Here is a 25,661-nt window from a genome sequence, read left to right as displayed (position 1 = left end):
TGCCTGAATCTCTCAGGTCCAGGAAGTTTATAGTTTTCTTGAGAACTTGGGTTTTAATTGGTTCAAGGACTCTCATCCCTTCTCCCCACTCTTCCCAATAGAACAAGCACTCCTGGGTAGAAGCAACAGGAAAATGCAGCTGAGGCAGGGGTGCAGAGGGAGGAGGAGGCTTAGAGGTTATGATGAAGGAATTCTATTTCTATGGTTTGATGAAAAAGAAAGGAGTCTGTGTCCTGCCTGATTTCGGTTCAGCTGGAGGGCACACTGAAGGTTATTCGAAGAGGCAAGTTTTGGGGAAGAGGGAAAGAAGAGTCATGGTCTTATTTTTGTTTTTTTATCTCCCACTTTATTAGCAGACTTCACATTTGCTACATAGTAAATAAAGGTTACTAAAGTAGTGAGCCAGTAGGCCCTACCATACTCAAGGAACCCCGGGGCTAAGTGCATGCATTTTCCTGCTTTCAATGCCAAAGCAGCACACCAGAGCACAGCAGCACATCTGAAGCACCCCTACTTATTAGTGGCCCCTGCAACCCTGTTGGTGCCACAGGGTATATCTATTTTACCACCTAAGGAGTAGCCCACGAAAGCATGTTTGTGCTAGAGGAGAGCTAACTCAGGTGAAGCTGCAGAGTGAGGATGCTCACATGCTTCTTCTGGTCACTGTGGCAAGACATGAATTACTGCAGTGTCACATGATATCTGCTAGGACTGCAGGGGATCATTACTACACATAGTGTAAAAGTAGAACAAATTCACCTCAAACCAAGTGTGAGAATAGTAAAGCACAGGAAACAGCCTTCCTTGAATAGCAAGTGTAGGACAAAGGTGCAGTGGGAAGGAAGCACAGGCCATGAGGATGGGAAGTCACAACAGTGAGGAAACCCAGAAAGCGAGCTGGTGGCATGCACGAGGACTAGCATCCTGCTGGATGACAATAGAAATATCCACAAGTGAGCAGAGCTGTCGATGCCAAATGAAAAGCCAAGTCAGGGTGAGCACTGCTTATCCAGGGACCTCATGCCAAAAGTCACACTTCTCTAGTCTGGTGCTAGTTGCTCTTGATGCTGCGAGGGCCCTTAAAAACCAAATGCCGTTCACTTTAGTCTACATTCCTCAACACTGGACTCTTAAAATGAGGTTTACCCTAAAAGGGAGAGTCACCTTACAGTTATCCTTTTTATTGTAGTTCTGACTGTAAAGGAGGATTAACAGGCTTTCTGCAGATTGTGCTAACAAACTTTTAAGTCTTTTCAGTCCTCTTGAAAAGCTGTATAAAGTAGAATAGATTTTATTCCTTTAAATTCATGTACTGAGTTTCTCTTATCCCTATACTGCCAGGTTATAAGCCACTGCCAAAGATGCCAAGCAGAGATTTTTCTTGTTACTCCCTAGACTCTTATAACATGCTGGTATTAATTTCTTGGCATCTGCATTTTATTTTAATTGGAAACCCCTAGGCTAAAAAGCTAAGCTCTATAAACAAGTAGCATTCCTCTCCCCTGTAGCTGAGCACCAACTTCTGAGATATGAAGAATGAGGACATGACCTCTGTGTACACCTAGATCACTATTGAGTTTCCAGTGTTGTTGAACAGTGGTGGGCACATGCTCACTGACTCAGAGACTCTCTTCCATACAGAATCTAGGCTTCCTCCATCTCCCCATTCATATCCATGGATGTCATGGATACAGACTAACACACCTGGACTCACATGAGAGAAGTGACTATGAAGTGGTTTCTCAATCTGGAAGTAGGAGTAATTAAATATAGAAATTAAGCACAATAAGGAATATTATCAGAAAAGGGTGCAGGGATGGATGAAAATTAGGAATCAGGGAGTTACGAGGCTTCTTAGTTTAAAGAACTCATGGCTTTGCAATCAGGATCAAAAGTAACAGAAAGAAGATAATTACTACAGAGCTGGTTGCAAGGACAGACTTTTTTCACCATCTTCCCTGAAGCACAAAGAGAGAGCAGTGTGTTAAAGAAACATCAGTGAAATTTTTATAGACTCTCCAAACAGCACACAGAAGCCCAGCAAGAGAAAGCAGGAGGGGACAGATGGGTGGGACCTGGTAGCCCTAGATGTAGGGACAAGTCTAGGGATAAGTCTAACTGGCTATGAGTGTTAACATAATTGTCAGATGGACTGTGAAGTCTGGATGACAGATGCTGAGCTTTTACACCTCATTTTTATTTCTATAATGTAATGTGGTGTTAAGGTTCTGGAGGAGGAACAGGTCTCACTGCTTGAATTCCAAATACCCAAGCAGTACTTCCATTGACCTTGTCCTACTTCCTGTTTCTCCTGCTGGGTAGTTATAAAGCATTTAAATCAGTACCATTGTTACGCTTTAAGTTAATTTAAACTGGTTGTTATATTTCCACACCCTAGACACACACACACACACACACACACACTCTCTCTCTCTCTCTCTCTCTCTCTCTCTCTCTCTCTCTCTCTCTCTCTCTCTCTCTTCCTTTTTCTCTCTCCATATACCCCATCCCTTCCAGAAACAATTTTAAAAGTATGTGGAAAACAAGCAACCTTTAAATATAGATAGAGCATTAAGCCAAGCCGTGCTTCCAAACTATTTTGAGAAGATAGGACAATGTATCCAAAACTAGTAAGGGCCCTCACCCTTCCAAGCACCTGTTCTTTCTATATATTTTAAAAAAAATCTGCCTCCTACAATTTGTCCAGCAGTTTTGCATGACATATCCTTATGCACCTTCAACAGGTATAGGTCTTTCATTTAGATTCAAAGGAAAGTGGTAAGATTTACCACTTCTAATCATTCTCAAACAGATTAACACAATCTATACTCGAGTATACTGTAAGTAAGACACAAAGTTAACTCAAACGGTGCATATCAGACTTCACACAAAGAAATTCTGGTTTGCCTTCTTTTCAGACATATCAGGTTGTGTATCACAGGTCTGGGCAAATGTCATACTTTACTGCAAAATACCCATCCTATTATTAATGTCCTTCCATCTTTCTAGCTGGACATATAAATTAAATGTTTATTCAAGTGTGCTAATAACATGCATAATCCAAGCTAGTCTAATCAGAAAAACTATTGGATGCATGCATGCTTGGAAACTACCAACATGGGCAATGTCTTCCAGCCACTCTTTGAAGAGCTCAGCCCTGGACCACTGACATGTGTGGGAATGTGGTAAAAGAAGGCTGTAAGGAGAACCAATCCATGACTAACATGTCAGTGAGGGAAACAGAGGTTAAATCTAATACACAAAGGTACAAGAGAAAAAAGCAAAGTGTGAATTCTTCCCACCATGAAGAGGCCAAAGGCTCCCTGAGCCACATACTTAGAAACACTGATGGCTTTAGCACATGCATTTAAAAAGCATCTTTCATAACCACACCAGAAGTTTGAGGCCTTAAGTTTGATTGTTATCCAAACTCTAATGAAGTTCTTTTTCTTGAGTTTTTTTTTCTTTTTAAAATTTTTTCTTTCAATACACACCCATTGGCCACCTAATACCACAGGTAGGGTCTTGCTAACCACAGGGACTGAGAGTTTTCTAAGTACCAGCTGTTTTTGTGTTTTATTTAAATTGTACAATAGCCTTAGGAAGCAGGCAATGATTTCATTCCTTACAGGACAATACAGGGCAATCTGCTCCTGGGCTGTCACCTTCTTGGTAAAGATTTGCTTTGATTTCATGCCTATGGGTGTTTTGTCTGCATGTATCTCTGTGCACCATGTGTGTGCAGTGTCCTGAGGCCAGAAGAGGGTGTTGGAAACTGGAAGAGCAGCAACTGTTATCTCTCCAGCCCCACATGTACGTTTTGGTTTGTGTTCTTATGTGTGTAGGGACATGTGGAGGTCAGAGGACACCCCTTAGGTGTGGGTTTTCATGAGCCACCCACAGTGTTTTCTGAGAAAGGGTCTCTCATTGGCCTGGGGCTTGCTGACATGGTTAAGCTAATTTGCTCATGAGACTGGGTTCCTCCTTTCTTCAACTTTTCTAGTACTAGGATTACAAATATAAGACAGCATGCCCAGTTTCTAATTTAGGTTCTAGGGATCAAATTCAGGCCTTTAATCTGCATGACAAGCACTTTACTGAGCCATCTTTCTAGCTTCCTGCACCCTATTTTAAAACAGAAAGTGAATAAGTTCTATTAATACTAAAATAACAAATTTCACTCGCAGGTTATATGGCTTTGGTCTTTCAAAGAATAAATGCGCTGGGCGGTGGTGGTGGTGGTGGTGGTGGTGGTGGTGGTGGCGGCGGCGGCAGTGGCTCACACCTTTAATCCCAGCACTTAGGAGCCAGAAGCAGGCAGATCTCTGTGAGTTTGAGGCCAGCCTGGTGTACAGAGTAAGTTCTTGGACAGTCAGGACTACACAGAGAAACCATGTCTCGAAAAACAAAAACAAAAAATAAAAAGAAATGCTTTGTAAGATAGCTACAGTAATTGTTCTTTGAACTTCTTAATCTCACGGAGTTGGTAACAGAGGTGAAGAGATTTCTAACATCTTTTCCGCCTGCACATATTCAGGCTTAACTGAGATTTCAACCCATATTCAAAAGAATGGAAAATGGTAAACTTTTACCTTCCATCAGGATCATGCATCAGTGCTCAACATTCATTATTTTTTTAATTTTAATTTTGAGACAGGGACTCGCTATGTAGTCCATGATGGCTCCAAACTTACAATCTTTGCTTCTCCCTCCACAGTATGGGAACCATGGGCACCACCACTCCTAATGTCAGGGCAGTGAGACAGCACTGAAGATGACTGTGTATTGCAGTCTTAACATAAGAGTCTAGCCTAGAATAGATCTAAAAGAGGCAATTCTACCTGGGAGTTATTTTGAAACCTACAAAAAACCCACTCCTGTCTCTGCATCTTTTACTACAATTAACACAGGGACCCAAACTTCTGAGGGTAATGGTCAGCCAAGCCACTGAGTACATGAAATATAAGAGACAAATGAAAATGGACTGCGTGACAATCAGATCCAAAGCAGCAGAAAAACAAGGACAAGGAAGGAGTAAAGGTGTTACACACAAAGAGCCAAGCAGGGCGTACTCAGAAATCGGGTCCTCCTGCCACCAGGTTTGAATGTCACCTGCTCAGATGCACAGTTAAACTTCGCACAGCCTGTGAGAAGGGAAAAGGAAAGAACAGAGGAGAAGAGACCACACAACTACAGGATGTTAGAGCTCGAGGCTGGTGGTGACACAATGGATGGCATGTAGAAGAGGGAGCTCTGTAGGGAGTCCATCTGTTGTAGGAGACAGAGATGCCAGGCCTCACCCCATTGGCAGAAATTAAGCTTTTCTCAGTTGGAACAATGCTAACAACTTTGTGTTGTTTCTTACTAATTACTTACATTAGCTGAGGGGAGAGAAACTTAAGGTCTAAATTCTATGTAATTGTGCTAGAAGCACTTAATTATCTCTAGGTCTGTCCCCTGATCCCTTTCTACCCAGATACCCGATTCATTTCAACTTTGTTTTGACACTTTTTTTTTTTGGGGGGGGGGGGGGACGGACGGACAGATTTCACGACTATAGCCCAACCTAGCATCTTTGTGAGTACTAGAACTAAAGACATGTTCTATCTACAATGCCCAAATTTCCTTTCAATTCTACTTTTGTTCTTTTATTTTATGTGTATGAGTGTTTTGCTTGAAAGTAAGTTGCACACTATGTACATGTATTGCCCTCAGAGGCCAGAAGAGAGTATCAGCTTCCTGGGATGGCTGTGAGCCTTCCGTGAGGATGCTTTGAATTGAACCTAGGTCCTTTGCAAGAGCAGCCAGTGCTCTTAATCACTGCCTTCCAACTCTCACTAAAAGCTCTCTGCAGCAGTAAAGTTTTGAACAACAAAACCCAAAACACTATTTGGAAAGTAGAGTGTGAATCAAGAATTTAATCTTGGGGTATTCCTCTCTTGGAACCCCTCCAATTCTCTGGAATTTTCTTAATAAATCTATATTTACTATGTATTAAAAATAGATTTTAGGGCTAGTTATTTTAGTATGCTGCTACCATGCTTAGAAGTTTAAAAGTAGATTGGCTAAAAAAAGACATTAGTTTTTAAAAACTAGCAAGTCCTTAGAATTTTGTCCACAAATCTTGGCTTAGTATTAATGGTTATAGTCTAAGTCCTAAATAAGTTATTCATATAGGCTGCACGTGTAATGATCACCCTTTGAAAAGAGGCTATTTCAGAGCTGGGTTTGATGACTTACACCTGTAATTCCTACACTAGGGAGGCTGAAGCAAGAGGATTGCTAGGAATTCAAGGCTAGCCTGGGCTGCACAGTGAGTTCCAGACCAGTCTAGTCCAGCCTACAGAATGAGGGGCTGTCTCAACAACAACAACAACAAACAACCTAAACAACAGGAAGCTATTTTACCAGATGCTTAGAAACAAGAAAGCCAGTGATTCTAATCACAATGCAGCTTTCCTGCTCAGCTCAATTACTAGTCACCGTTTAATAACTCAGTTTCTTTCTATTCAGCTGATGACAGTAAGTTCTTTGCCTTGCTTTTGTCCCAAGCATGGCACTATTTCTATTTTAATGTTTCTTCTAGAAGATGGTTGTCACTTTGAATTCTTACCTTGACCTGGAGCAGAAAGGCTTGGTACTGAAATGGCACCATCACTGGTGAAGGCTGAATAGAGGTTGTCACTGGAAGGAGATGGCTTAAGAGGCTGTAACAGCTGGTTGTGCCCAGTCTCTGGGGTGTTGCCCGGGGGGTGAAGAGTCTGCTGGGGGTGTATGACTGAAGTTCCACTCTGACCAGACAGGTTACCTGGTGAAAATTAAAGAGGCTTGAAGAAACATGAAGAAGAGGCTGAGGATGTATTTCAATTCACTTAGCAGTTATGAAATCCTGCGTTTAATCCAGCACCACACAAACCAGGTATGGTGATGTATGTCTGTAATCTCAGCACTTGGAAAGTGTAGGAAGAATGATTAGAAATTCAAGGTAATCCTTGACTACATAGTGAGTTTGAAGCCAGTCTGGAATACTTGAGACCATATTTTCAGTGAGTAAGCCAGCCAGCCAGCCAGCCAGCCAGCCAGCCAGCCAGCCAACCAACCAACCAACCAACCAACCAACCAACCAACCAATAAAACAAAAAGAATAAGAAAAAAAAAATACATCACATAAACTTTTCCTAATATACTTATTGTTTCTGATTCCTATTTATCCTGAGTGGTAATATTAAAAACAATACAAAAACATATAAATTGACAAACAGACAAACCCTTACTGATATGAAGGTTAAATGAGAAACAAGATGTTTATGGACATAAGGTTATTTATATGAATTGCCTCTCAAGAGTGATAACTTTAGATAATGAAGAGCTCACTAGGTTGAGCAGATTGAAGTGTAAACTAGAACCTGCAACAGAGATGAAGATTCCATTTCTATTTCCATAGTTACTGTTTTCTGCCATATCAGAAAGATGGTGATTATAGAAATAGGCTGTTAGTTTCTGTTTAGATTTTTTTATAAATATGCACCATATAAGATACATAAAAAGGGGCTAGAGAGGCTGGGTGGTGGTGGCACACACCTTTAATCCCAGCACTCAGGAGGCAGAGGCAGGTGGATCTCTGTGAGTTTGAGGCCAGCCCTGGCTACAGAGTGAATTCCAGGAAAGGTGCCAAAGTTACAGAGAGAAACCCTGTCTCGAAAAAACAAACAAACAAACAAACAAACAAACAAAAACAAAAAACAAAAAGGGGGGGAGGCTAGAGAGATAGCTCAGCAGTTAAAAGCACTGGCTGCTCTTGTAGAGGACCTAGGCTAGATTCCTAGAACCCACATGACAGCTTACAACTGTTTGTAACTTTATTTCCAAGGGATCCAATACCCTCTTCTGACTTTCTCAGGCACTGCACACAAGTGGTGCACAGACACACACATAGGCAAAACACTCATACAACAATAAACCTTAAGAAAAAAGATAACAAAGAAAGTGTTGAATAACGATGTAGGTAACCGCAGACTAATGAATATTTAAAACTATTTTTTGGTTTAAAGAAAAAGAAACATAAACAATACTTAATAGGGAGCTTTCAGTTACATCAACTGGCCATAATTTCTTAGTTTCCAAGTCACTAGTTACTCAAAAAGTATGTCAAAACCAGAGTCTGAATTAGCCAGTCTCCCATACAGACACATCTGTATTAATGAACTGCATGAATTGGACAGTGTGCAAGAAAAGGGCTGAATATCTATAAAAGTTTCTAGACAATAGAGAGCTGGTAAGAAATTTCTAAATGTTTTCTTCCCATACTTCAACTAGACCTGGAGAACAAATGTGAAATCAACCTAGGTTTTAGCCCTCTTTCACTTTTAAACCAATTAGCTGTTATATACTACACATAAGAGCAAAAACTTTCTATCCCATTAAAATGCACATAGTCTATTTCAGAAGTCATCATTTCATATCTGATTATAGAACCATCCAGTTTTTTATCCTAAGATGCAAAGCTTTATTTAAAGTTATTACCCCCACAGGCACACCCAAATCTCTATGGCATTTACACTAAGTTTAGTTAGTATTATGGTCAATTCAGTCATTTAAAGAAAGAAAGAATCTGAAGTTTATTAAGCAGAGAATAATCTTTATTCATCTAAATGCCCCAGAGTCTGATCAAATTTTGAGTTATATGAGTTAATAGGCAAAGCTAAATGTTCATCCTGAAGAATAACCATAAACAAAGATTAACAGTAGATAGACAATAACACTGACTACATTTAAAAAAAAAAAAAAAAGCCTACTTCTCTAGTCAAAAGAGGTTCAAAACATACCAGGAATAGAAGAAGGAGGAATAATGGGAGGCCCACCTCCTTTGAAATTTAATAAAAGTTAACAAATGTTCAACAGGTTACATACATGGTGGTTGACTTGACTTGGCCCAGGGCTTTTTACCTGAAAGCTGTGGGCTTTTATTGCCCAAGGAGCTGCTGCGACTAGATTTACTGCCTTTGCTTTTAGTAGGTCGCCTTCTTCTCCCTGACAGAGGAGCAGCTGGCGGAATAATGACAGCAGGGGGAACCTTGCCCAGTTTGGTATACAGAGATTCAATTTCATGTTTCTGGCGACTTTGCAGGTCCTGAATCTCTTTAAGATGTCTATAAAAGATAGCCAAATATGGATAAAAATATAACCATTGTTGTTTCAAGTAAGAGTTAAAGCATATTCCTAAATCTGCATTCCAGTGTTTACACAGCTATGAACCCTTTTCTTAAAGGTGCTATGAGATTCTAGTTTGACAATTCATTTTGCTGGTCTTTATACACAAGACACATTCCAGTAAACTCCTAGTCTAGATAACAGCATGGTAGAGAAAAAAGATAGGAGTCCATACAGAGGGTAGGTAAATTTGTTACTGTGATCCATGTGACAATTAGCAAAAGTATAAACATAATTATACATTGTAGTGCTATTATTAGATTCATGTTATAGATATTAACAGAATTGAAGAGATGGTTCAGCCATTAAGAGCACTTTCTCCTTTTGTAGAGGACCTTGATTCAGTTGCCAGCACCCACATTACAGCTAACAACCATCTGTATGTAACTCCAGTTTCAGAGAATGATACTGTCTTCTGTCCTCCATGGGCGCAGGGTACGCACATGGTGTACATACATACATGCAGGCAAAATAAATAACACATAAATAAACATCTTTCTTTAAAGGTACCATTAACAAAAATAATGTAACAATATAACGGTGCTCCAGAAACCCTAAAACTAGAAAAGCCATGGATGCTGATGATTACAGGACAACCCAATGAATCAGGTAATTTTAGCTTTTATGTATCACTTCCTGTTTAAAAGGAATGTGAGATCAGCATCTGTATTGAAAAGCTTTTAATACCAGGGTTGAGATACAAAACCAGCCACTATTTTAGAGGGAAAAAAATGACTTACTTTTCTCGTAGTCGTCGCAGTTCTAACCTTAAGTCTTCATCTTCAATGTCCGACTCATTGTCACTACTCATGTAAGAGGAGTTGAATGAATTACTAAGGCTCTGGCTTAGACTCTGGATGGGAAGACTCTTGGAACACAAGTGAGGGGGAGAGTGTGGACTACCGGAGCCATCCTCTGTACCCCTACTGAGAAAGGCAGCCTCCAGGTCAGAAGAGGGCCCATTCAGATGGGAAGGCTCTGCCAGCTCAGGCTTCTCCTTCTTTGGTATCACAGCAGGACTAATCGTTTGTTCTGAATCTCTGAAAGGAGGAGAGGTCACTGGTCCCTCTTTTTTGAGCTCTGTGACCTTGTCCTCGGTTCTTGAAACAGAGAAACGACCCACTTTGTTTGCTGTAGTTGTCACTTGAAAACGTCCAACCTTGGTAGGCTGCTCTGTTTCTGACTTGGCTTCTGGGGCAGGTGTTTGGTGGGTGCTGTCTGGCACATCTAAGGACATGCCAGGGATAGTTATTCCATTAGGCTCTGGCTTTACCAGGGTACTCTCTGGACTACTACTTGAAAGAACTGATGACTCTGATGTGCTAGATTCAAAATGAACCGACTTTGTATCTTCTGACCTATTTTTACGCTCTTTCGGAGCATCATCCATTGTAACTGAAACCTGATGGAAAAAGAGAATGAAGTGGATTAAAAATGATGTCCCTGGGGAAAGTGGTACATGACTTTAACCCTAGCACTTTGGAGGTAGAGGCAGGTAGATCTTGGTAAGTTTGAAGCCACCATGGTCTAAAAAGCAAATTCCAGGCTAGCCATGATGATATAATAAAACTTTTTCTAAGGGGGGTGGGGGGAGAAAGAGGGGGGGGGAGGGAGGGAGGGGGGAGGAGTTGTTGTTCAATTTGTAGCATGCAGAATGCTTGCCTGGTATGAATGAGGCCCTTGGTGAGATCCCCAGCACCAAGTAGCCCGGGGCTGGCAGTGCACGCATGTAATCCCAGCACACTTGGGTAGAGTGGGGCAGGGGATGAGGGTGAAAGGAGGAACGACTAATTCCCCAGTGAACCTGTGGAATCTCTTTTCACAGTCTTTTCAATCATTGTGAAGTAAACTCAACACCTATTACAGAGGACATCACTTCAGTACTGAGATGTACATTCTTGGGGCTGCTGAATAAATGATTCATTTTTACCTCTCATGTGACACAAATTCTGTAACTGGAGAGTTTCTCTCAGGGTCCTGCCAAGCCCACCCAAAGAAAGTATAGAGACAGAGAGAATGCCACGAAGTGAAAGGCTGAGGAGGAGACGCTGCCAGCCGCTGCCACCATGAGAAGCAGATGTTAGGATACCAGTAAGCCACAAGCCATGTGGCAAGGTATAGAGTTATAGAAATGGGTTAATTTAAGATATAAGATCTAGATAGCAAGAAGCTTGCCATGGCTATAGTTTGTAAGCAATATAAGTCTCTGTGTGTTTACTTGGCTGCGGGACTGGCGGGTGAGAGAGATATGTCCTGACTGTGGGTCAGGCAGGACCAGGAAAACTTCACCTACACAACTCAAATTCATGTCTCAGTCAAAATATAAATAACAGGTTACAGGATCTTGAATGTTTCTTATGAATAGATTATATCCAACAGTATTAAACTCCAGATCCCTGCCCCGACTTGATCATATAAATGCAGCCCATCACAAACTCTTAGAAGTTTGCAAATTAAAATTAATCACCTATAATCTCCAACTCCAAGGACTATCTCAAAAATAATTTTGAAGTGGTTGTGAAAACAGTTTTATATGTACCAAGAGCCAGAAAACTCACTGGTTGGATCAAGCTGGGAATTAAAATGTAGTATCACTTGATGCTGACTTTACTTTAGGACTGAATACTAAGAAAAATATCTTAAATATGGAAACTATTTTTAGACATAAATGTTTACTATTACTTTTCTTAGTAATAGTTAAGGAAAATTTTAATAGTATATAAATATAAAATATAAAATAGTAAGGAAAATTATAATAACCAGGAACAGAAGAGATGTCTAGGTAAACGGAACAGCAGTTGGGAAAAGGGGTCTAGAAAAGACCATTTCGAGAAGCAGTAGCTAGTAGAGCGGTAGGTGGAAGAAAATAGGAGTCTGCATTTTCTTCAATATTAGTACTTATGGTTTATGAGAGGTAAACAATAGAGAGCTATAAAATGATATATAAAATTGTATAAGTAGTCCCAAATACATAGGTAGTATGTGTTACCCTTCTGGGTGTTACTTGGGATTGAACCGAGAGTCTTGAACATGCTACGTAAGTGTCCTACCCCTGAGCATATTCTAATTCTTATTTTACTTTAATTTTGAGAAAGGATCTCACTAAGTTACGAGTCTAGACTTGAATTCACTTTGTAGTCCAAGGAAGACCTCCTGCTTCAGGTTCCCAACCAACTATCTGGGAATACAGCTCATGCCACCAGGTTTGGCCCCAAAAGAGGGCCAGCCAAATGAAATGATCATCTTACCTGAAACCGTCCCATCTTAACAACACCAGCTCCTGAACTAGTTGCTAGGACATGGCCTTCAGTGCCTTGAGAAACAGAAACAAGTAACAGAAGGTAGAAGCAAATTAACATCTCTTTCTAATCTCACCTGAAATGACATTGAAGATCTCCCCCACCTTTCAAGATAATCTGCTAGCTCAGGCTGACCACAAAACAGCTAAGGCTTTGTTTTAAAACTTTTAGTTATTATAATGGTTTGTTTATGATGTCTGTATGTGAGTATGGGCTTGCATGTACAACAGCACATGTCAGAGGACAACTTTCAGGACTCAGCTCTCTATTTATAGTGTAGATCCTGGAGACAGAGAAAGTAGGTTGTCAGGCTTGCTAAGCAAGCGCTTTTAATCTCTGAGTTACCTCACCAGGCAAGATCAGCTTGTAACTTTAAAAACACACACACACAAACAATTACATTTATTTATTTTGTGTGTGTGTATGTGTGTACACTTGTGTGCCGTGGAACCAACTTATGGCAGTTGGTTCTCTTTCTCACCTTATGAATCTCAAAGCTCAAACTCAGGTTGACAGACGTTTCTGCTTGCCGAGCCATCACACTACATTGGTCTTTCTTCCTATATTCAAATTTGTCTAAGAATAGTCTCCTATAGAGCTGTGGACTACAACTTTGACAGATACTACTAAACTGACTTCCAGAGGCTTTTTCCAATGAGGCTGAGAAATGCTATTGCTTATAGTTTTGTTTTGTATTTTTGTTATTAAGTATTTTCATATAACATGTCTTTAATCCTAGCACTTAGGAGGCAGAGGCAGGAGGAACTCAGAGGAGTTCAAAGTCAGCCTAGTCTACAGAGTGAATTCTAAGACAGCCAAGGCTACAACTCCCCCCCCCCCAAAAAAAACCCAACAACAATAACAAAAAGCATTTTCATATATAAGTTTATTTTTTATATCATTTGCCAGTCTGTGTTCAATTTTAGGAACTCTTTATCTTCATAGTGAGATCTTGTCATTCTAAAAGACTACTACTGCCTCCTCTGGGTTGTACCGGACTTAGTAACTCATTCCTCTGTATTAGGAATTAGAAAACTGTGATTAGTGGAACAAATTCTGCTTACTGTCCATTTTTACACATATATTTTATCAGAACATAGTCAAGCTCATCCATTTATGTATTATTAGTTGCTGTTAGTTTGGAATATGATTTCACAGAGACTGTTGATCTGAAAAGCCTTTTTAAAAAGTTTAGTATCTGGCCTTAAAAAAAAGTTTCAATTGGACATGGTAGCACATGTCAGTAATTATAGCACTCAGAAGGTGGAAGCAGGAGAATCAGGAGTTCAAGATAATCCTTAACTACATAGTAAGTTCCAGGCTATCCTAGGCTACCCTTTCTATTAAAAACAAACAAACAAACAAACAAACACACACAACAACAACAAAATGGTTCTGGACTCTGCTCTAGATAGTTGGGGGAGAAAGTATAAATATTGTTCTTAAGTATTTAGGAGGTTTTACTATTTTTTAATGTGCTTCAATTAAATACTGAAAAATGGGTTTATGACGTTTCCATATCTATCTATCTGTCTGTCTACCTACCTACCTACCTACCTACCTATCTACACACACAAAGACTTTTATGATTTCTAGATTGACATGTTATGATGTTTCATCTGTGCTTCATTTAGAATTTTACCTTGGCTTGGCTTTATCCAGATGACTATACAATTGCCCCAAACCATTTATTAAAACATCCTATCTTGCCAGGTGTGGAGGCACACACCTTTAGTCCCAGCACTCAGGAGGCAGAGGCAGAGGCAGAGGCAGGCAAATCTCTGTGTTTGAGGCCAGCACAGTGTACATAATGAGTTCCAGGACAGCCAGGGCTATGTAGAGACCCTACCTCAAACAAACAAACAATAACTCTTCTTACAGGTTTAGAAAGTCATCTTTTCAGATTTTACATCCCTCCTTCCTGTTTTGTTTCTCTGAGACAAGGATGACACTGTAGCCCACACTGGCTTGCAACTCATGGCAATCCTCCTGAGTTGGGGGACTGCACCTATCTTCTACATTCCCTTTAATTGGTGCTCTCCCTGACACCCTCAAGTGACGTAGATTGAACCTAGGGATTTGTACCTGTAAGGTTTCAATCCCAGCCCTGGGCTGAACATCAGTTTTTGTTGTATATATTCAAGGCATCTAATATATATTGAAAATCTACTTTGTTCATGTTTAGACTTTCTAGTCTTTTTTTTACTGATTTCTACTTTTTTTTGGGGGGGGGGATTTTTTTCAATACAGGGTTTCTCTGTGTAGCTTTGGCGCCTTTCCTGGAACTCACTCTGTAGCCCAGGTTGGCTTCAAACACAGAGATCCGCCTGCCTCTGCCTCCCAAGTGCTGGGGTTAAACGCATGCATCACCACCGCCCTGCGATTTCTACTATTTTTAATGAGAGCCAATTCAGAATGTGACTGCATAGAAAAATAAAAATAATAATGTCCAAATTGATAAATTAGTAACTTTTTTCTTTTTTTGTGTTTTGAGACAGGGTTTCTGTCATAGCCTCCCAAGTGCTGGGATTAAAAGTTTGTGCCACCACCACCTAGCAGTATCTTTTATTTTTATCTATGAGCAAATATATATATATTAATTAAACAGTCAGTTTTAGAAATGTTAAAAAGAGCTGGGTGGTGGTAGCATACACCTTTAATCCCAGCACTTGGGAGGCAGAGACAGGTAGATCTCTGTGAGTTCGAGGCCAGCCTGGTCTACAGAGCGAGATCCAGGACAGGCACCAAAACTACACGGAGAAACCCTGTCTTGAAGAAAAAAAAGAAAAAAAAAAAAAGAAGAAGAAATATTAATAAGTTACCTGTAAATTGACCACCCCTCCCTCTTTCTTTGCCCTTGAGACAGTATCTAGCTGTAAAGTAAGCCAGGCTTTACTTTAACTATGTTGCCCAGTCTGGCCTTCTACTCAAAATTATCCTGCCTCTGCATACTGAGTGCAAAGATTATAGAGGCACATCACTACACTTAGACTTGCAAACTGCCCAAATTTTTTTTGCCCAAATTTCTTTTTATAAATATACCTGCATTTTAAAATTAATGTCTTATAGCAAGGTTCTTGCCTAACTAATAACAAATGATTTTATGCTATGAAATCATACAATGTTCATTATATGTACCTCTTCACTCCAATAATCCTCATTAATCAACTAATATTTCCTCCTCAGTATTGAAAACACATGAATGTTATATTTAACAGCCTAAAGTGCACAACAATCTCAAAAATGTACCTTTTAAACAGTAAACTATATGATTAATTACAGGTAGAACTAGGCTTAATAAAACAAAAGAAGGAGGTGTCTCACCATCCTTTTGAGGCTGTGTTCCTGCTTCTGTAACTGCCGTTGAAGCCATCGTGGACACAGGCTGCAAAACACATACACACAGATACCACAGAATCTTCAGTTTTAATCATTCTTACAACTTTGCTTTGTCATCTTTTTCTCTGGTCTATGTAAAATGGCAGAAATATAGTATATATGATGAGATACTTCTGTTTAAAGAGTGCGTTTTTTTATTTGATTTTTTTTGTTTGTTTTTTCTTTTAAAACCTAAAGGTGTGAGATATAGATAGGAAGCTTTTAGGAAGAAGCACTGAATCATAACTCTCTACTGCTTTCTTACTTTTACTCACAGGATTTAAAAAAGAAAAAGAAAATTGCCAGCAGAAGCAAAAAAAAAAGGCATTGGATTCCCTGAAGGTTGAGTTACATGCCACTGTGAGCTGCTAGGAACTGAACTCTGTTCTTCTCCAAGAGTAGCAAGGGTACTTAATTGCTGAGCCATCTCTCTAGTCCCTCTAACAAGATATTTAAGTAGTGTAGATTAGATATTTACTGGAATATATATGGGTCTTTTGAAACAGGGTTTCTCTGTGTAGCTTTGGCTCTCCTGGAATCTGCTTTGTACACCAGGCTAGCCTTCAATTCAGAGATCCCCCTGACTCTGCCTCTCAAGTGCTTGGGTTAAAGCCTTGCACTACTACCACCTGGCTGGAAAGGAGTTTTAATCAAAATATTGTCACAGGGGTTTGTTTAACCTTTTCCAAAGCATAAACACAAAATTGCTAATCGATCTGCAATATAATCTACCCAGAGGTAAAGAAATAAAACAAGTATCTCTGATATCCTTTCCATAGTTACATTAGGGGGTCAGAATTAATCTTTGATTAATCTGTGCCATTTCTGTTGACAATGACTGAATAGGAATTATGGTATTTATAGTCTAGATTATAGTTTGTGCTCTAGATAACAATTTGAAGCAGTTTTTATCAAGGCTTTAAAAACTTACACCAACTGCAGACGTCACTGTAATAGTCTCTGGACTGAGTGTTCTTCTTAATTGAGCATCAAGGTCTTCTAGTGGTTGCTGGGACTAAACAAAAAACAGTTACAGCATTGTAAATTGTTTAGCAGCTTCAGTCACTATATATAATTAATTGATACAGAACATTTTTTTTATGTTTTAGATCACAACACAGTATTTGTTGTAGGTGTAACAGGATGATTTATCAAGTTGTCAGTATTATCAGTCCTTAGGAATCTATGCTTTTGTAGCTTCAAAATCATCTTTCTTATCTGCTATGTTTAATGTCAGGGAATTTACTGTCTTCTATTTAAAAATACATTCCAAAAAGCATATCAGAATCTACTGTTAGATTTTTCCCCCATACTCCTTTTCTTTCTTTTTTTAAAAAAACATGTTTTGTGCTGTGTAGTTCAGGCTGACCCTGGATTAGCGTCCTGAGTACTTCTACTGCCATGTCCGGCTCTTTCTTAATTTCATACATTTTTCTGGGAACTGCTCTTTGATTAAGAGATAGCATTTACACATGCAGTCACTATCAATGGATATATATTCTGTTCTATATTAAGAGTATACTTCCTTTTCTCATTAATGATAGTAAGGAGGTACTATGCCTCACTAGTGTATAACTCAAGTACCTTCTTTCTACTTTTGGCATAAGCTCTAATCCTGCATCTAACCTTGTCATCTTTCTTTCCTATATGCAAGCTTTTATCCATTAACTCCACATCTTTCTCATTACACTTTACCTTCCCTTAGAAATCTGGATGCTGAGTTATGTGTCTTGCTATGTTTCCTAGTTTGGTCTCAAATTCCTGGGGGTTCAAGTGATACTCCCACAGCATGGTGCCAGGCTTCTGAATACATGTTTCTAATGAGAAACAGGCTAAAAAAAAATACATTCCCAATTTATAGACCTTGCATTATACATCCTTTTCTCTTGAAATTTTATGGCTGGGCTGTGTTCTGTGTAGAGTGTGTTCTCCATTGGAGTGGCACTCTTGTGGCAAGTTCCTTACCCTACCATGTTCTACTGAAAATGAGGAATAAAGAAGTAGGGATAAATTCATACTGGGCTTCTAATGTAAGCAATCTGTAATACTTTTCTGATACATAATTAAAAAGGAATTACAAATATTTCAAATTTACTTGCTACCTCATGTCAGAAGCTTTTTCATGTTTATAATGGATTTAGAACAAGTGCTTTCTAGTGGTGGGGAAAATAAATAACTTAAATATTATAGGTAAGTATGAGCATTCTGCACTTCAATTTATTTCACTAATAAAATTCTAAATACATAAGGAAAAACTTGTAAGCCCAAAGAAAAGGTGTGTCAGTCACCCACGTGCTTCCCATCCTTCTCCCTCTAGACAGGGACTTGCTCTGCAGACCAGGTCTCCTCATACTCACTAGTCTTTTGCTTGACCCACCCAAGTGGTGGGATTATAGACCCGTTCTACCAAGCCTGGCTCATGGTTCCTTTCTTTAAACAGAGTGAGCACAGAACTTTAAGGAAAAGTAAAGAACTCTCAGGGTGGAGTGAGGGGTTTCAGAGGTTTCAAGAATGCCAACTTATGGGTCTCTTCTAATTCAGAACTCCCAGGTAAATTCTGACTACATACAACTCTTTATTTCTACAATGGCTTAGAAGCTTTACCTTACTCCCCGCCACCCACCCTTTCAAAATTTCATTTTATTTGTGTGTGTGACTGTGGTGCTTTGGTGTGTGTGTTTATATACATGCGTGTAGAAGCTTGAAGTTGACATCAAGTGTCTTCTTTGACTGCTTTCTACTTTATATATTAAGTCAGATCTGACTAGTATAGCCAAATACAGTTTATTATTTATTCATTTGTTTGAGGCAGAGTCTCCCTATGTAGCACTGAATGCCTAGAACTCACAGATCCACCTGAATGATGTGATTAAAGGCATGTGCTACCATGCCAACCTACCAGATATAATTTAAAAGAACAGTATTACCAAATCACAGCCGAAAAATAGGGTGGAAGCCAAGATTGTGCAGTGGAGAATTTACACAAATTCTATGAAGGAAAGCAGGGGAGTAGAAAGTAATCTGCCAAGTTAGAAGTACCTGAGTTAGAGAAGGTCCAGGAAAAGGTGTCAGCTGCTCACAGGGTAGAGTGCCAGCTGGAAGTTCAGTACCCACTGGTGGCACCTATAATAATGAAGGAAAATTCAAATCCATGAGTTATCATTGGTAAAATTATATACTAAAAAGATTACTAATTTGAATGCAGAAGAATGAAATAAAAATGTGTCTAGTTATGGCATACTTCTATCATTTAATGTATACTGTGCTAGGACATACTATAAATAAGAGTTATGATGAAATAGCTATGAATCAAACATTAAAATACAATAAAAGGAAAAATAAAAAGACTAAATTCTTTATGTCGATAAGGTACAGTCAGGGGCTGGATAGATGGCTCAGCAGTTAAGAACACTGGCAGCTCTTGCAAAGGTACTAAGTACCTGAAAAAGGTACCTGTGAGCCAGTGGGGTGGTGGTGGCGCATGCCTTTAATCCCAGCACTCGGGAGGCAGAGCCAGGTGGATTTCTGTGAGTTCAATGCCAGCCTGGTCTACAGAGCGAGATCCAGGACAGACACCAAAACTACACAAAGAAATCCTGTCCCGAAGGAGAAAAACAAAACAAAACAAAACAACAAAAACCAATCAAGGGTCAAAAAGGCATAAAAATGTATTACTATCAAGTAATTCGTTTTGTCTACATAAAGATTATACAGAGATAGCCCCTGACTTAAAATGGCAAGATCAAAAACTTTCCAATTTATAATAGTGCAAAATCAATACATATTCAGTAAAAAACTGTACATTGAAGTTTTTGGTTTTGAGACAAGGTCTTGTGATGTAGGTCAGGGTGGCTTGAACTTGTGATTCTACTGCCTCAGTTTCCACAGTGTTAGGATTATATGCATATACCAATACATCCAGTCAACTTTTGGAAGGATTACAAGTATACCAGCATATCTAGTCAATTTTTGGAAGGCTGGGGTCCTGCTGTTACTGACCAGGTTATTCTCAAGTGAGTCTCCCACTTCAGACTCCTGGGTAAATGAGACTAAAGGCACATGCCACCAGGTAAATTTCTAATTCTGCTCTATTGCCAGGATAGCAAAATATGGTATGATACTCTCTGATAATGCTGGACAGCAGCAATGAGCTACAGCTGTCAGCTACTCTCATTATTACAAGAGTAAAGAAGTAATATTCTACTGTTCTGTATTGCTAAGCTACATTAGGATGGGGTAAAATAATTTCCATTTAGAGTGAGTTTTTATAGGGATATAACCTTATATGTGTCAAGAATATCCACGTTACTGTCAAAAGAATCCTACCATTAATAAGCAATGCAGAAAGAGGACAGAAATATATAATAGCCATCATTTAGCCTTATGACTTTTGGAGCAGAAAGAGGCTGAAGACAGCATAATAAGAGGAAATTTACAACAGCAGAACTAAACGCATTCTAGTTATTAGATTTGAAGAATGAGATTATTCCCTTTCATTATATCAATTTTATCAGCTTCCAAGTTTTTATTAATTTCGAATATTTATCTGTGGAATGTACAACAAAGAATATTTACTTCATTCTCAGTTGGAAGACGATAAACTATTGTCTTGGTAGAACATTTTGTTCCCTTTGGGATATAGAATTCTTTAACACATACCAATTCAGTAAAAATATTTTTTTTCATTAAAGATTTATTATATGGTTAAACTATGTATATCTATGTATGTCTATGTGGGGGTATGTGCACTCTGAATGCAGATGCCTGCAAAGGTCAGAAGAGGTCAGATCCCCTAGTGCTGGAGGTATAGGTAGTTGTTAGCCTCCTCCACGTGGGTTCTGGGAACCAAACATGGGTCTTCTGAAAGCGCAGTGTGTGCTCTTCAATGCTGAGCCACCTTTGCAGCCCTGCTTTTCTTTTCTTTTTTTTTAGACAAGGTCTCACTCTATAGTCAACCCTGACTCATAATTCATTATAGTGCCTAATCTCTCTTTGAACTTGTGGTAATTCTTCTACCTCTGTCTTCAAGTGGGGGCTGGAGTTAATAGGCATGAGGCCTAAGTCTCAGGACAATATCTGTAATTTACCTGATAATTATATATTCTAAGAAAATTGTTCAACATGACCTAAAAATAAAGCCACGTTCTTGTGTTTACTGTATTTATATCCTAAAACTGTCACTTTAAGACTGAGTGACCAGTTTATATGCCAGGCACCTTTATGACTACATTTTAACTCTCAAGACCGTAGATAGGAGTTTCTATCCTGCCTAGTCCTGTAGCCGTTATGCCGCAAAGTCTCGTGGCAAAACATAGACTAATAGAAATGGGTTGAAATAAGTTGTAAGAGCTAGTTAGCAAGAAGACTGAGCCATAGACCAAACAGTTTGTAATTAATATATATATATATATATATATGCTGTGAGACCGGGCGGGACAGAAACTTCCATCTACACAAGACTCAGTCGGAAATGTGGAATTATTGAGGAAGGGAAGAAGAATAATCACATTTATTTAGTCATTTCATAACAAATCTTACCACAGTCTTAGCTAAAGATGGCTTTGGGGGAGTTGTTCCAGGTTTTGCTCCTGTTGCAGTGCTGACTGGGGCTGAAGCATGTGTGCCTGGGGTAGAAACTTGCCCAGGTGTGCCCACTGGCATAACTGGCAAGCCAGTTGCTCCTAATGGTAAACTGGTTGGTGGTAAGCAAGTACTCGTAGTGGAAGTCATGAGTTTGCTTGGTGCTACAGCAGTGGTGGAGACTCCTGGTGTGACAGTGGTCTCTACTGCTAGAGGTGTATCTAGTGAAACAGAAGCATGCTGAGCTCCAGATGAGCTATGTTCACTAAAGAGAGATCTCAGCTTTTCCTCCAGAGTCTTTATGTCATCAATCCCAGGAGCTTTGGATTGGGTATCAGCATCCATTTCTAAACAGTGAGTGTGAGGCTGGTTGGGAAGCAAAGCTGGTTGAGGCTGACTATGAATGAGTGTTTGCTGTACAGCAGGCACATTAACAACAGGTTGTACCAAGGGTGGGATATTGGGTACTTGGGGTAATAAAGGTGTAGACGTAGGTCCTGTTGGTTGGGGAAGGACAGGTGTAGAAGCTACAACTGATGAGGTGACCAAAGGATGCACCACACCAGGCTGAGAAACAGAACTAGACACTGCTGTTCCAGAGGAGGAAGAAGAGGATGGTGCACAAAAGGATAAAGCCAATCCTGTCGTACTACTGTGAGATGCCTTGTCTAGTGAGTGTGCACTAACGACCACTGTTTCAGCTAAAGTAGGAGCAGAGGTGCTGCTACTAAGAGGAAGAGATGGCTGTGAAGCTGTGCCTGGGAATGGAGTGCTAGTAGAGACTGATGTCACTATGGCTACGCCAGCAGTACTGCCTGCTATCTGTTGCAACAATACAGCTGGAGGCTTAGCATTTGGGGCAGCCACACTACCCACTGTAGTAGCTGAAGTTGTGGAAAATGTTCCAGAAGGAAAACTGCCTGTACTAGAAACAATGCTCCCAGATGTGGGAGCCTGAACTGGCTGAGATGTTGTAGACACTGCAACAACTGCAGGTACTGTAGAACTGGAAACCACACTGGAAAGTGCTGGTGACTCAGACACAGAAAATGTGGTAAGACCACTTGAAGTTATCACACCTGTGCTGGTGGTAACTCCAGCAATGCCTTTTTCAGTGGGCAATGCAGCCTCAGACTGCATTACTGATGTGGAAATGTCAAGAGGACTGCTTGTTATAGGAACTGATACTGATGGTGAGGATGATGCTACAGTTGGGCCACCAGCAATGCCAGCCAAGAAAGGAGAAAATGTTGGTCCTGTGTGATTGAAATTTGGAGGTGCTGTATTGGGTCCTTCAGTCATCTGGGCATGTTTGAGTTCAGAAAAAGCCTGCTGGAGACTAAGGGATGAAGCAGAGTGAGACAAGTTCATTCCAGGGCCCTGAGATGTGGAGGCAGCAACTAGAAATGAAAACAAAAACAAAGAAATTAACTCATTTTAAAAGCAAGGATTCAAAGAGTCTTTGAGGAACCATTATTAAATTATCAACAATGCTACATATCAGTAAAATTGATAACATCTCCCAAGGAAATGACATGCTCTGAAACAGCAAAGTAGTTTGACCAAGTGAGGCAGCTTATGAGTACATAATCTTTGAAAAACCAAACACAAGAGTAACCTGAAAACATAATTTGTCTCTAAACTACTGTGTAGGTTCTATTTAGCACATCTATCCTTTATCTATTTTGGTTTCTCATAACAGATCTAGCTGTCTTGGAACTCATTCTGTAGATCAGGCTGGCCCCGAATTCACATTCATCTGTCTGCCTCTGCCTTCAGGAGTGCTGGCATTAAACATGTGTGCCATCACGTCTAACATGTTTTTATCTTTTTTATTTTTTGAGACAGAGTCTCACGTGTGGTGATATTTTATGTGTGCTGAAACTTTATTTGTATGTTAATAAATAAAGTTTGCCTGGAGATCAGAGGAAATAGCAAGCCGTTTTAAGCAAACACAGAAGTCAGGCAGTGGTAGCACACGCCCTTAATCCGATCACTTGCCCGATAGGGGCTCTGTGTGTTCAAGGCCACATTAGATTAGGGAACAGAGCCAAGCATGGCGACACATGCCTTTAATCCCAGTATCAACTATAGAGACCTGGAGGTCTGTACAGACAGGCAGTGTCAAGATAGCTGGGCTAAGAGCCAATGAGAGGGCAGAACAGCAAGGCAATAAAAGCCTGGGTAGACAGGAAGTTGTGGCATTTTGGAAGATGCAGAGCTGGTGAGGTAAGGTTGGTTGGTGGCTCTCACTATTACCCTGATCTCTAAGGCTTTCACCCCTATACTTGGCTCCGTGTTTTTTATTTAATAAGACCGCTTAGAAATTTGGCTACACATATGGCCACCCAGGCTGACCTCAAACTCAAAATCATCCCTTTTCTGTCTCCTGAACAATGGGATCACATACATATGCTCACGTCCAACTCTATCGATTTTATTTTAATGCTCTCTATTTTAACCTATGTCCTGTTTCCGTGTTATTTTATTATTAAATTTTCTACTTTTCATTTGATCATGAACTACTGCTTGATCAAGCTTCCACCATATTAGTGATTTGGTGGAAGATTTGCTTAAGCATAGCTGAATCAATCCTTACCTGTATCTGATGTTTCACTGGTGAAAACTTTGGATTCTCGTAACCTACTTTCTGGCACAGGACTCACTATAAACCGTCTTCCAGCAGAATGAACAACTTGTGTTAAAGAACTGCTAGAAACACCTGAATAAAACAAATCATTGAAGTTCATGTATACTGTTATACATGGATGAAGCCTCTGGGAGAGAATTACAACCAAAATATATTGTATGAAAAAGTTTTAAAATTAAAAATGAAATAAGTTATTGAGACCTATACTGGGTGGTTTTGTGTGTCAACTTGACATAAGCTAGAATCATCAGAGGAAGGAGCCTTAGCTGAAGAAATGTCTCCTTGAGGTCCAGCTGGAAGGCATTTTCTCATTTAGTGATCAATGAGGGAGGACCCAGCCCAAGATCCCATTATTGGCACATACAACTTATCAAATAAAAACAAATAAAAAAATAAAAACTCACCAATTTGCTGTGGCATGGAAGAAACAGCAATTGGTTGTTTGAACTCTCCTTCTAATTTCTACAAAAACAGAAGTAAAATTATTCTCAAATGCAACCTCCATAATTATGCAAAGCAAACTGTCATATTTGATGAGACCATAAATGCTCATTCTCAGTCACAGGAGTAATGTGTGGCAATATGGAACTATTTTAAATAAACAGAACCCCATTATTGGTATAGTGAACCTACCTGGGAACCTGAAAAGCCATAGTCATCCTTTCCTTGCAGACTCTCCAATCCCTGGTCACCCTCAGGCTCCACACTGACATCCTCACTTAGCATTTCATCAGCTTTTTCAATAATTTCCCGTACTTGAGCCACAAAAGACTCTCTCTCTATTGCTAGAATAAAGTCATTGTTCACCTATAAGAGACATGATATCAATCTATTAGTATATTTCTTACCAACCTTATGACTTCTATCTATGCATCAGGGGTACTGTGTACTTGGTAAGATCCCAAACACATATATAAGCTACATCTTAGACAAAAACACCTCTAAGTTATAGACTATGGGTTGGGTATACTAGCTTTAAAACAGAAATTAAAATTTACAATTGTCAAAATGAAAGTGGATGACAAAATACTGCATAGTTGCCTAGGACATGTACTTAAGACCAAATACTATGGGAAAATGTGGAATTCCAAATAGAGACATACCATAATTGTTGCTATCTCTTCAGGGTTGTCACCATCTAGGTCAAATTTGAATGTTACCATTTTCCGATTATGAGTTTCTAATTGACATTCTACTACTCGGTCTCCTTTATTTGAAACCTAAAAAGGAGAAAGGTAATAATATCAGATTTATTACTGCATTTGAGTGTCTGAGGTAGCACACTGGTACCACTATTCCTTGAATCTTAAACTGGCAGTAAGGAAATCCTCGAAAAGATCTCAGCCCTCAAGCTCCTTGTATCTCCCATTAGCAAAGGAGTCTTTTTCTATTAGTTAAAACTCTGGAGCCTGCAGGAGGTAGTGGCCCATGTCTTTAGTACCAACACTCCAGAGGCAGAGGCAGTCAGATCTGTGAATTCAAGGCCAGTCTGGTCTATAGAGCAAGTTCTAGGACAGCCAGGGCCTACACACAGAGAAACCTTG

General features: G+C 39.7%; 1 protein-coding gene across 22 annotated transcripts in view; it reads right to left on the bottom strand.

The window, feature by feature from the left end:
* The window catches only part of Wnk1 (WNK lysine deficient protein kinase 1), a 145,043-nt gene that overhangs the window by 3,992 nt on the left and 115,390 nt on the right, over positions 1–25,661 (bottom strand). For 8 of the 22 annotated variants that reach the window (XM_028880452.2, XM_028880463.2, XM_028880465.2 and 5 more), the window contains 15 exons: positions 25,221–25,337; positions 24,751–24,924; positions 24,522–24,579; positions 24,067–24,189; positions 21,426–22,867; positions 18,927–19,010; positions 16,819–16,902; positions 15,834–15,894; positions 12,459–12,523; positions 9,951–10,612; positions 8,947–9,149; positions 6,614–6,808; positions 5,052–5,144; positions 1,917–1,958; positions 238–264 (listed from right to left, as the gene is read on the bottom strand). In XM_028880452.2, coding sequence (XP_028736285.1) covers positions 238–264; positions 1,917–1,958; positions 5,052–5,144; positions 6,614–6,808; positions 8,947–9,149; positions 9,951–10,612; positions 12,459–12,523; positions 15,834–15,894; positions 16,819–16,902; positions 18,927–19,010; positions 21,426–22,867; positions 24,067–24,189; positions 24,522–24,579; positions 24,751–24,924; positions 25,221–25,337 — 3,430 coding nt within the window. Of the gene's footprint in view, positions 1–237; positions 265–1,916; positions 1,959–5,051; positions 5,145–6,613; positions 6,809–8,946; positions 9,150–9,950; positions 10,613–12,458; positions 12,524–13,380; positions 13,525–15,833; positions 15,895–16,818; positions 16,903–18,926; positions 19,011–21,425; positions 22,868–24,066; positions 24,190–24,521; positions 24,580–24,750; positions 24,925–25,220; positions 25,338–25,661 lie in introns of those variants that run through there. The other 14 variants (XM_028880474.2, XM_028880462.2, XM_028880464.2 and 11 more) reach the window with 9 other exon arrangements.

Source organism: Peromyscus leucopus, chromosome 3 (genome assembly GCF_004664715.2).
Source record: "Peromyscus leucopus breed LL Stock chromosome 3, UCI_PerLeu_2.1, whole genome shotgun sequence".
Lineage (NCBI taxonomy): Eukaryota > Metazoa > Chordata > Mammalia > Rodentia > Cricetidae > Peromyscus > Peromyscus leucopus.
Note: the sequence above shows the minus strand (reverse complement) of the source record. Positions and strands in the feature narration are given on the sequence as shown.